Source organism: Sitophilus oryzae, unplaced genomic scaffold, assembly GCF_002938485.1.
Source record: "Sitophilus oryzae breed Bouriz unplaced genomic scaffold, Soryzae_2.0 scaffold_1058_pilon_pilon, whole genome shotgun sequence".
NCBI lineage: Eukaryota > Metazoa > Arthropoda > Insecta > Coleoptera > Curculionidae > Sitophilus > Sitophilus oryzae.
Window position 1 is genome coordinate 1,736,359 of NW_022145680.1, and position 12,964 is coordinate 1,749,322.

Genomic DNA, 12,964 nt, shown 5'->3' on the forward strand with positions numbered 1-12,964 from the left:
TATTAACTGTATATTATGTATATTTCATGTAAACTATATCATTTTTAAAATACAAACCAAAAATACGAGGAATAATTATGTTTTCCATGTATTCTACAACATATTTATTAATCCGTAGTATCTAACTAGCGTGACGTCATAAATATCGCTCTGAGGCTGTTCTATTAGAGACCGCATTACGTCAGCATGGCCGCAAGTTGCTAACCTAATAAAATTAACACTAGAAAAGCCCGCGGGAACTGTCAAATTCAAAGTTATTCGTTTTACAGACTATACCTTATGTTTACAAACTATGATTTTGTCATTGTCAAAAATAATTTAATTTTAATATTCAGGGAAAATTAATGGAAACATGTCAGATACTCTGTCTAAGTTATTTCCCGCGTAGTACCATTTTATTATGCTCACTTTTTTTAGGTATATAACAGTAAATTATTACTAGGGGACTGAATATTAAAATTTTATTAAAATTAATTTACGGCCATAGACAAACAAATAAAAAGAGACTGACAAATCTCATGGTAAAGAGAGGGACCGCGTTCCCGTAGCGCAACTCAGAATAACAATTTTGAAACCAATTAGCAGGACCATGGCAGGACATACGTCTTTATTGCTATCTTTCTTTATTATGTGTGTTTTATATGAAAAAGAAAGAGATAGGTATAAAACGTATCGTAAGACATTATCGCACATTCTGGCTGGGGGAAAATTTAAATTAGCTATTATTAGTAGTATTCTTTCATTCTGAAACTGAAAATTTTCACTTAAACTGATTTATTCCCTATACCACTACATTAATCAGCGTTTTTCCCGAACCTAAATCTCAAGAAAATCAAAAATTTTAGAATAATTTTACATATAAAATGACAGCGATCTTTATTTCATAGCCATCGCTGACGCCTTTTTTTCTATGATATTGTATTATTTGCAAATATAATTTTTCGAACATTGATACTTGCAAAATATGCATATACATTTTGGGAATGTAAATAATAATACATCACTATTAGTAGATGAATGATTTTTGTTAAATTAGATCGATTTTCAAACCCCCAAATTTAAAATATATTTTACAGTTTACCCATTATCTTATGTACCTATTCATTATTTGTATATCGTAAAACATTTGCTGCATTTGTATGGTTCATAGTTTAATTGCCAAAGTATTTATTACTATAAATAGGTATATATATTGTATTTATTAACTGTATATTATGTATATTTCATATCATCATTTTTAAAATACAAACCTAAAATACGAGGAATAATAATTATGTTTTCCATGTATTCTACAACATATTTATTAATCCGTAGTATCTAACTAGCGTGACGTCATAAATCTCCCTCCGAGGCTGTTCTATTAGAGACGGCATTGGTCTGATATTTAGAAATGTCAAAAGCTGATGACATTTTACTTTTGACAATTATGTCATTTCGTGTTGATTTTTGCAAGAAGATGAAGAACTTTCACTTGTTTTATTATTTTCCTTTTTTATTTCACGAAAGTAAAAAGAGCTACCTATCTGATTTGTTCAGGCACTCAATTTAAAGAATATCAGTAACTTTTTTGACAGAGTGATTTTATATTTGTCATGTTGGTAAAAAATTACGGTCAAAATTCAAAGTTATTCATTTTATAAACTATAAAAATAACTTAGAAATGCTTAGAAATAGCAACACTTTTTTGAAGTACCCTGTATACTATACAGTAATTTTAAAATGTGTTTCTTAACCTTCCCTATAACTTTTCTATTTAACATTTTGTTCTAAAAAACGTATTTTGTAAAACACGTCGTATCTCGAAACCAATGAAGAGTTAAAGGGGAAGACCAAAAGGGAAAAAAACGACGATGAATAAAATACGACTTACGTCGTATACGTTAAAGATTTATTACTATATGCGTTATAATTGGTCATCGTTTGTTATATTCAATTAAAATTTAATATATGTTTGGGTTCCTTTGACTATGATCCAACTGGCTTGTCTCGTGGCAGGCTTGCCTCAAAAAATTGATAGATGTCTCATTCTCGTCTTGCTCTTGTCTCGCTCTTGCCTGACTCTCGTCTCGTCAGGTCTGTATACGCACCTTTATAAGGTCATTTTTTATCAGATTTTCTAAAAAAAGTTGCATTTGTGTTATAGACGAAATCTACGGCACGAAAATTTTATTAAGATATTTGTCCTATGAATACTTTTTTAAATTCTTATCAGAAAATGAACAGATATTTTAAGGTTAATTTAGTAAACTCGTATTAGAGAAACTCATTTAGATAAAAGCTAACTTAACCCTGTTTTGGTTTCTGATGTAGCCGAAAATATTACATTAAATTATTTTTAACTGTTACAGCTATAGCAAGAGTTCAACGGGTACCTCAAGACTCACAAGTTTTCATACCCAACAACCAATCCAATCTTCTCCAAGTATCCACGTCTAATCAGGAACCTAGCCCCGTAGCGTCACCCTCGCCGGTGCCCCGACAATTCGTTGGTATGAAATCTCCTCCCTTCGCTCATCCCTCTCCTCAGCCTCCTAACATTCGTACTCCCACTCCTTCACAGTCGCCCGTTCACGAGTTCCCGCCGCCCCCTCAGCAAGGCCAAGTTGCGGAGCTTCTGAGTCCCGACTACGCGCCGCCCAGTCTTCAGCAAAAACAGCCGTTCGTTAAGCAGGCCGTGGCGTCGAACGGGAACGAACAGTTCCAAGCTCAGAAACCTCAGTTCGCTACAATTCGGGCACCTGTGCAGGTAATAATCTGATAGATTTATTTATAGACTTATAATTTTTCAAAAGTATTTCTTGCTTGATGCGAATACTAAGCTGGAACGAGCTGAATACTAAATCTGTTCGACTAAGTTTATTTCACACCGTCCCGGTTACCGTGCATGTTTATCGCATTGAAATCGTGGCTGTGGCATAGTGTTAAAGTATTTTGGTTTTTACTAATGTAGTTGTTCAAACTAAAATTCTCAGGTACGAAGTTTGTATGATGTAACGCTGTTTCTGTATAGAATGTCTGTTCGTAGTATAGAATATAGAACGTAGTTCGTAGTATATAGTATAGAACGGTTTAAGAATAGATGACCGGCATATATTTTCTTAGGTTAGATTGTCGAAAATAAACAATTTTAATACATTTTAATATACCCAAAAATGTGGTATTTTTAGTTTTCATTGCGATCTATATTCTGTACTAGTTATATTATTATGTACGAGTTATATTATAGAAAAATAGATATACAGGGTGTCCCAAAACACAAATGAATTGATTATTGATAAGGTCACAAAAAAGAAATTTCTCGAATGTTTATCGTAATTCAGAATTCAATATATCGAAAACAGCCCAACGAATAATCGCGCCGCCGTGTCGAGCTTGCGTCATGCGAGGTTGCCGTAGTTTCAACAATTTCAAATTCAAGACACTCGAAGCAATCAAATTCTTATTAAATTTTAAAAATAAAACAGAAAAACATGAAAGGAAACAAACAAAACACAAATTAGTTTGAGACGACCCGTGTGTGTACGGTCTTAGTAGTTTCAATTAGCTTAGTAGTTTGTTCCTCTAATATGAATGTAAGCATTCAGAACGTTAAGATTAGCGGTAGGAATTGTCAATTAGTGGAAAAAGTTGACAAACTTAACTTCTCCACTAATTATGCTTCAAAATTTGAAGGAATGTCATTTTGGCCTTTGATTATCATCCATCAAGAGAAATTGTTGTTAGAAATTAAACGTTTATTGTTTTCTAAGCTAAATATTAGGCTTTCTCTATGGATACAACTACAACTTAACAAGTATAGCTAGAGACGTGAGAAATGCTATGAATGCTATGAATGAAATGTGACCGGTGCTATCCCCAAGTCTCTTCCTATATTTGTACAACTGTACACACATACATACATACAGCCATTACTCGCTGACGAGTATTTGACACGCATCAGAAGACGGTCAAGGCGTTTTCTTTCATGATCTTTTCTGTGACTGAAAAATCCGATACGTGATGTTATCTCTATCGCACTCCTGATATTCAAAAATCTCATTGCTTTGGTTGGATACACAATGGGTACAACTGATTACCTCAAGCTGTTGCTATGATATTCTATTAATTTTAATTGTGTTTTTTAGACATTGTGAATGATCGTAAACTAAAAAGTATAAAGTGTAATTGAAATCCCTAATTTATTCCACTAATTGCGAGGTTCTGAATGAAGCTAAAGCCTCTAAGATTTTTGTATCATATTTATTAATTGATATATAATATTATTTCCACAATTATTTTGTAAAAATGGTGAACTATACCATTGAAATAAATAAATACTTTGATTTATAAAATAGGTACGCTCTGATCAACCAGAAGTTACTCGACAACTTAGAGACTTACTGCAAAGGCAGCAGCAATTGAAAAATTTTGATATGGCTCAAGAGAAATCGGGTCAAAGGACTCCAGAGTCCGAACTGCCATCTTCGACTAATATTTCAGGAGCTGATGGCACATTTAGGTACGTAAAAATATGATTATAACCACATAAATATTCCTAATTGTCACACATAATATTGAACTATACTTGATGTTCAAATTTAGGCAACCACTGCCGCCTAGTTTGGCTCGTCCAAGAATTCCTATGTCGGTCGGAGCGCGTCCAAGTATGATCAGAATGCAACAGCTGGATGGAAGGCTTCAAGGTTTAGATCCTAGGACACGACTCCTTCTTCAGCAGCAGGTATAATACTTATCAATTATTTTAGTCCCTGTTTTGATGTTTCATATTTTAATAACGTTTATATTATAACATTAGTTGAAAAAAATAATCATAACTCTAAAGTAAATTAATAAGCCTACACCTACTACAGAAACAAAAGAAAAGAAACTATAGGAAAAATCAGTAAAAGTGCACGTCACCAAAATAGTTGACGAATACAGGTCGCAATGTTGCAACGGCTACTTTTTTTACTTTATATTTTAACAAGTGTTAAAAATAAAATTTATGATTTTGTCACCGATTTTTCATTTCAATTTTAGACTCAATACATATTTTTATAATACTTTTATATCTACATTATTACTTTGAAAAACATTTAACAGCCGTACACCTGCTTTATGTGCGAATTTTCTGTTTGACAAGCTTGTCAGGCCAAGGAGACCACCCATTTGTCGACCAGTTCCGCAATGGGTGGTCTCCTTGGCCTAACAAGCTTTAAACAGAAAATTCGCACACAAAGCAGGTTAGGCTAAACCCCTGCCCTGCTAAAAAATGCGTATTATATACATTATTACTTCGTCTAAGATTATTACACACACAAATTCTAATTAAATAAAGTTATTTGCAAGTTTTCTGAATGAAAACTGAAAAATGTAAAGTTAAAAATGTAGATTGGTTAACATTAGTCTCTTCACTTTTTGTGAGATTTTACTTAGTTTGTGAACTGGTACTGAACGCATCTGATACACGTTGAGAGATCTACGTAATTTCAATAAAAGCCGGTTAACTTAAGCAACAATATCAATTTACCTCTCTAACGCAGTAAAAGGTGCTCGGCATGATCACTGTCCAGTTCAAAATATTTGAGTAGAAACAGGACATGTTTCTGACTCCGACTGGTGGACATTTTTTTACAATGGGAATCGCAGTTTTAGCTAAAGCAAACGTAGATCTAAGATCTAATTTTACATTTGAGCACACGGGAAAATGGATGAAAGATTTTTTTTTGCTAATTTGGTTTTAATGCATATTTTTCGGCTTAAAAAGCTACACATTTTGGTACCTAAATAAACAAGAATATCGATAATAGAGATGAGCAAAAAATCGCAAACTGCGATTCAATCGCAGCGATTTTAAAATCGCAATCGCAATCTGCGATTGGCTCTCATAGGAAACTGCGATTGCGATTTTGTAAACTGGGACCGTGATTTCTATCTGCGAATTTGAATTTTTAGGAGTTGCGATTTGCGATATTGTTGCGAATGTAATTTTGTAGTCTATTCAAGCATTTTGTAGTAAACTGCGGTTGAATTTTCTCTCTGATATTATTTATTTATAGAGAAGGTATTATTTTTCTAGGGCCATGATCATATTATACCGGGTGTTTCTCAAGAGTTGTTCACCCCCTATAACTTTTTTATTTTTTCTGATAAAAAAACAGTTTTGGTATAAGAATTAGGATTGATTGACGTATTCAATTGTTATTATATGACGTATATAATTGGCGCATTTTACATTCCAATCTAGAATGTCATGGCTATGTTAAAAACACTAATTTTTAATCAAGATGCCCTAATCGTATTTTTAATCATATCTCAATTTTTTCAAATGGAACGAGGGTGGCTGAATATTTATATGCTGCTCCAAGCAATTCCAAAAAACAACTAGTATGGATGGAAAACATGTTATTTCGTCAACCATCGATACAAGCGGCGAGACAATGGACAACGGAGTGGGGAAAGCGCTACGGCGACCGTAGCTGCTTCGGGCGATACCGTCTATGGTCGTATTGGGTTCGCAACAGCTTAAAAATAATAGGATATAAAAGAAGCAGGTTTTTTGAAACAGTTGCGGGCATAACGCCTGGCGGTCGAGATAACAGGAGTGGGAAAGGAAAGCTGCTGCATCGGTCGATTGTCAATGGAGGCTCGCAACGGGTTGGAGAAGCAGTCATTTTAGATATGTTGTTTTTCAACCTGTTACGAGCATAACAGGGCGGCGGTCGAGATAATCGGAGTGGCAAAGGAACGCTGCTGCATCGGTCGATTGTCGATGGAGGTTCGAAACAGATTGGAGAATAACGCATCAGTTCTTTTAGATACATTCTGTTTCAACCTGTTACGAGCATAACGGGCGGAGGTCGAAATATTATGGCGCTGTATGTTTCATTACTTACTTATTAAGTTTCAATATTTAGGTATTTATTTATTCTGAAAAATTTTCAGAATAATATTTTAAGATTTTTTAAAAATGTATACAGGGTGTTTTGAAAAATCTGGTCATTGATTAATCACGATCCTGCTTAAAAGCACTTGACGTAAAAGCTGATTTTTGGAAAACGGATTGACTTTAGTGTGTAGAGGTTCGATAAGAAGGATTTTTCGAAACTCGAATTCTAAGGGGGTGAAACTACTCTCAAATATTAGAATATTTTTTATTTAAAAACCGGTGAGTTTTTCGGAAAAACTCTTAAAACACGTATATTTTATTATGTTGTTTTACATATTTTAAGATTTTTTAAAAATATATACAGGGTGTTTCATAAAATATGACCATTGAGTAATCACTATTCTGCTTAAACTGCTTGACGTTTAAAGCTGATTTTTGGCAAACAGGTTGACTGTGGGGTTGAGGTTTGATAAGGAGGGGTTTCTCGAATCTCAAATTCCAACAGGGTGAAAACGCCCCTCAAATATTAGAATATTTGTTATTTAAAAAATGGTTAGTCTTTCGGGAAAACCCCTGGACACGCATAATTTATTTTGTTTTTTTTACATATTTTGAAATTTTTTAAAAAATCATACAGGGTGTTCCAAAAAGTTGAGTAATTGATTAACCACGATTCTGCTTAAACTGCTCGACGTTAGAAAGATTATTTTTGGCAAATGTGAGAAAATTTTATCCAGTTTGTATGTTAATGGAAATTCTTGTTTTGCTTTATCATCACCATTAGAAATTATTAATTCGGCGCGAACGAAATCGCGGGCGCTAGTTTAAGTGTAAGATTAATTCGAACTCTACTGTGTAGTTGGTTTACTTATGAAGAATATACTACACATTTTCTTATATTGCTATTTTTTGACCGCAAATGGTAAAATCATAACTAAGAGCTTCTCGCCCGTCGAGTGAGATGCACCCTGTACACTGCTACGCAGGATCTACGCGGATTGAGGGGCAGGGCGTAGGTAGATCGGAATGTATAGGTATAGACGAGTTGCGAAATTTTGGCTTTTTTTATATCGCAATTTGTAAACAGCGCTTATTTGTAAACAACCACCGTTTTTAGAGAGGTATTTTAGATAACAATCGATATTTAGAAATGTTTTGGCACTCTGGAAATACTACCACCGAGCACGTCATTGTTGCAACTTGCAACTCCGTTAATACGCCTGGCGGTGACCGCCTCATACTCTTTCAGATATTTAGCAGTAAAATAAAGAAACCTGTTATTTTTAAGCTGTTAATTTAAGCTGTTTTTTATAAATAACTATAACAGTTTCAACTGTTATCTAAAAATAACAGTTTTGCCCATCACTATTAGGATTGATTGACGTATTCAATTGTTATTATATGACGTATATAATTGGCGCATTTTACATTCCAATCTAGAATGTCATGGCTATGTTAAAAACACTAATTTTTAATCAAGATGCCCTAATCGTATTTTTAATCATATCTCAATTTTTTCAAATGGAACGAGGGTGGCTGAATATTTAGGAAAAGCATTTTTTCTAATAATTTGGTTTGGTAAATATTAAAATCGCAATCGCAGGTTACAGTCGCTGCGATTTAAAAATCGCAATCGCAGTTTTGCTCATATCTAATCGATAACGGTTACATAGAAACAGGCATTTAAACATGGGAAAAACGATAAAAGTATAGCGTAATTTGAATTAAAAAACGTTTTCCTGAACATGGAGCCGTTTTTGGACACTCATCGTTTATCTTTCCCTTGTGCTCTTCATTTGTCAAAGAAAATTCAGAATAAAATTGAAATTGAGAAATGTCAGATTAGTACAAATTAATAAAATCGACAATAACAAATATCAAATTTGCAAAAAGCTCATTATAACCAGCATTTGCCATGACTACCAACAAAAAACCTCTATCGGTCAATTCCTTTACTTGATGCGACAGCCTGCTGTCTTTTTTAACCAAAATATAAATGTTACAAGAAAAAGAAAAAGCGCGCGAGTTTGGTAACAGTTTTGACGTCTTTGATGACATGCACGCTAACTTTTATTGACTTTTCTATATTTAAAACGGCTAAATATAATAACCCCAAAAAATCCTATATGGGTATTTCGCCACTGCAAGAAAATATACAAAATAAAATTGTTATTTTTAGTGTGAAAACTGCTGCGTTAATCCAGTGGAAACTACTTGTTAGCAGTTAGGTTTACAGATAAACAAATTTGCCTAACGAACAAAAAAATGCCTAACGTTTCGGAAAGTTTATCTTTTTCCGTCGTCGGAAGCAGAAAAAAATATACAAAGAATAAAGATAAAAAACTATTTAAAATATTTAAATGGAACTATTCTAGAACACTTTAGTTTTTTTAAAACAGATACGTCTACAGAAACCGTTGACTAAAATGACATTATATCCAAGTTAAACTTCAAAATTAACAATTACTACCTGATAACAATTACTTAATAAGGTAAAACCAAAAAGCCCCAAACTTCCTGTATGATTATTTTTAATTTGTTTTTAATTTTTACGTATGTTATGTTTATTTATGTAATGTTCTTTAAAATCAAAGAAGCGATTGCCATACATTACTAACATCTACAGATGCATGAGCAATACATTTATTTTTATTAGATTGAATTAAAAAAGCCTCTTTTATTTTTCTTTTAGGGCGTTATTAAAATGTATTCTGTGCCCTGTGTCCCATGAATGCTGACAAATCTTAGATTTGTGAAAAGCTCCCTTTCTTAAATAATCTTTAAAATAATATATACAGATGACATTTCACTAAACAAAGATATAAACCACATAAAAAATACATTAATAAAAAACGACTATCCACCATATTTTATTGACAAAACATTAAACGAAATACAAACCCCAAATCATAGACACAAAGATAACAATACACAATATATACAACTTACAATTCCATACATACGAGGCGTTTCGGAAAAAATAAGAAGGATAGGAATACACAATATAACATACAAACATCTTTCAAAACACAAAATACACTTAGATCAATTTTATCACATACTAAACCAATGAATACAGAACAACAAACAAAAAATGTAATATACCAAATACCCTGCGAATGCGATAAATTTTACATTGGTGAAACATCTAGACCCTTAGATGTTAGAATTAAAGAACATAAAGATTATTTAAGAAAGGGAGATTTTCACAAATCTAAGATTTGTCAGCATTCATGGGACACAGGGCACAGAATAAATTTTAATAACGCCAAAATTATAATGAAAGAAGCGATAGCCTCTATAAGAAAAATAAAAGAGGCTTTTTTAATTCAATCTAATAAAAATAAATGTATTGCTCATGCATCTGTAGATGTTAGTAATGTATGGCAATCGCTTCTTTGATTTTAAAGAAGATTACATAAATAAACATAACATACGTGAAATTTAAAAATAATCATACAGAAAGTTTGGGCTTTTTGGTTTTACCTTATTAAGTAATTATCAGGTAGTAATTGTTAATTTTGAAGTTTAACTTAATATAATGTCATTTTAACAGAACGTCAACGATTTCTTGTAGACGTATCTGTTTTAAAAAGTAAAGTGTTCTCGAATAGTTCAATTTTAAATATTTTAAATAGTTTTTTTTCCTTGATTCTTTATATTTTTTTGCTTCCGACGACGGAAAGAGAAAACTTTCCGAAACGTTAAGCATTTTTTTCTTTGTTAGGCAAATTTTTATTACTGTAAACAGAACTTCTGACAAGCAGCGTCCGTTTAGGTTTAACGCCAGAAGTGTTTACAAAAAATAACTATTTTATTTTGTAGATTTTTTTTGCAGTGCAGTGGCGAAAAACCCATAAGGATTTTTTTTGGATAGATGAATCCGCCACAGAGGTATAGACATTTTTTAATACTACTAATGCTACGACTGATCCGCGAGCAATGCCCATACCACTAAAGTCGCTACTAATGCCAAATTGTGCTATACTGCTAATGGCACTAATGCGATCGCTTTGTACACAACAATGCCATCGCGGTTTACACCTCGCATTAGTATATCACTAATTGGCAAATTAGAGGAAACCAAGAATGTTTTTCTCATTTTATCAGCAAAGTCGCAGTTTTTTATTTTACTGTATGGAAGCCCAATGTTTACTAAGTAAAACGTATATAGACAATATGCTGAATTCTTCGAAATGCGCAACTAAATCTCTAAGTAATAATAAAAATGTCACAAATTTAATCAAATTTTCTGAACGCCTAACTTTTAGTTGCAAAAAAAATCGTTAGTATAGAGAATATCAAAATAAATAATACGTTTTTGTAGAATACATACCTCCCGCTTGAGCCATTTTCAATCAAAACAATAATATAAACGTAAAAAGAGCACAAGAACAACAACAATTTATCATTTTAAACATAAAATTTAGCCATTTACCTCTTATCTGTGAGAAGTAACAACTTTGACGTTTCGTTGAAACAAATGAATGCAACTAAACACACCCATAGCAACGCCATTCATGGCAGACATGATTTAACTTATCATTTATCTTTTTTTGGAAAATCTTAAACGCATTTGCTTTTTCGCATTTCGATCACCTTTTTCATGCTAATACCCCACCGCGCGACGCTCTATTAGAGTATGGCACTGTAAGAAGAAGAAATATAATTACTCCGACAACACATTTAAGAACTATTATTCGATTATAATTACTTATAATTAAATATACATGGCATTTTTAGCGATTATCTAACCCCATGCCGCAGAAGCTTACCGGCATGGGGTTAGATAAATAAGGGCTATTGAAAAATAATAATATAAATAAATATAATTACTCCGACAACACTTTTAAGAACTATTATTCGATTATAATTACTTGTAATTAAATATGTATTACATTTTTAGCGATTATCTAACCCCATGCCGCAGCAGCTTGCCGGCGCCAATCGATACGCCAGTTTGGGAGGAAATAGACCCACTACTATCGAACAATACGAACAACTTATTCAACAGAGACAAAACCTACAGAATAGTAGAGGACCTTTCGACCAAACAAATCCAAGGCATCCTTTAGCTCAGAGGCCATCAGGGTCATTCAGAGACCTTCGTTAGCTGTGTCACAATCGTCTGTCATGGGTGGCGGGGCGGCAGCTTCAGGCGATCCCTCGGGCGAACAAGAAATACCCGATAATGTCACTGCCGAATTAGAAAAGCTAGAACAAGAAACAGGTATTTATTGTTACTAAGAATTAATTCAACTAATTTTTTTTTGCATTTCTTGCTCATGTTGTTTTGCATGTATAAGAAAAAAATGTAGGTTTTGAAGAATTTAAGACATATAGTTTGTATCAAATAAACTTTTAGTCACGTGATTAAGCTTGACCGGCACAGCGTTGCCCACTTTTACATATTTTCTTTTAATTAAAATATTTTAGGAAACAAAAATAAATTAATAATTATTAATATATAAACAGTTACTATTTACATCAACAAAACTCACCTTCTTAACAGCACTTAAAGGACATAAAGAACAATTACTACGCTTTCCCGTTCAAAATATTCTAATAAATTTGCGATGAGTTTTTTACAGCTATTCTATCTTGTACAGGGTGGACCATTTGGTTGTTTCTATAGGGTATCTAGGAAACCGTGAGAAATATTAAAATTTTGATACTGCAGTCTCGGGTTCTTTTTTTGAAAAAATTACGATGGCGCAAACGGATTGTGGCTATCTTGATCGGTTTCGAAGCTACAGGGGGATTCTCAAATTATGTACTTTTTGAAGATGTTCGATAGTTTGTTTATTTCAGCAACCACGGAAAAATGAATTATACATTCTAAATGCACTTTTCTGTGTAGAATGCAGTGGCGTAGTCAGACTTCTTGGCTGGGTTTGGTTGCTCGCGCTCTGGATACCGCTCAAAATATAAATCAGCTGCCATTTGCTTATGTTTGTTAGACTCAATATAACATTCTAACATATTATATTTCTCAAAATTTTCAAATATACTCATTTTTTATTATTTCAAATACACACACTTCAATCTGTTGAAATGAAATGTCCCGCATCCATCAAAGGTATGTTCCGATCACCA

The 12,964-nt window shown here is 33.1% G+C and overlaps 1 protein-coding gene across 1 annotated transcript in view; it reads left to right on the top strand.

The window, feature by feature from the left end:
* The window catches only part of LOC115875825 (histone-lysine N-methyltransferase 2D-like), a 141,200-nt gene that overhangs the window by 64,677 nt on the left and 63,559 nt on the right, over positions 1-12,964 (top strand). Inside the window, exons 21-25 of the mRNA XM_030891351.1 lie at positions 2,349-2,746; positions 4,335-4,498; positions 4,582-4,720; positions 11,775-11,901; positions 11,949-12,098. Of these exons, the coding sequence (XP_030747211.1) occupies positions 2,349-2,746; positions 4,335-4,498; positions 4,582-4,720; positions 11,775-11,901; positions 11,949-12,098 (978 nt within the window). The remainder of the gene's footprint in view (positions 1-2,348; positions 2,747-4,334; positions 4,499-4,581; positions 4,721-11,774; positions 11,902-11,948; positions 12,099-12,964) is intronic.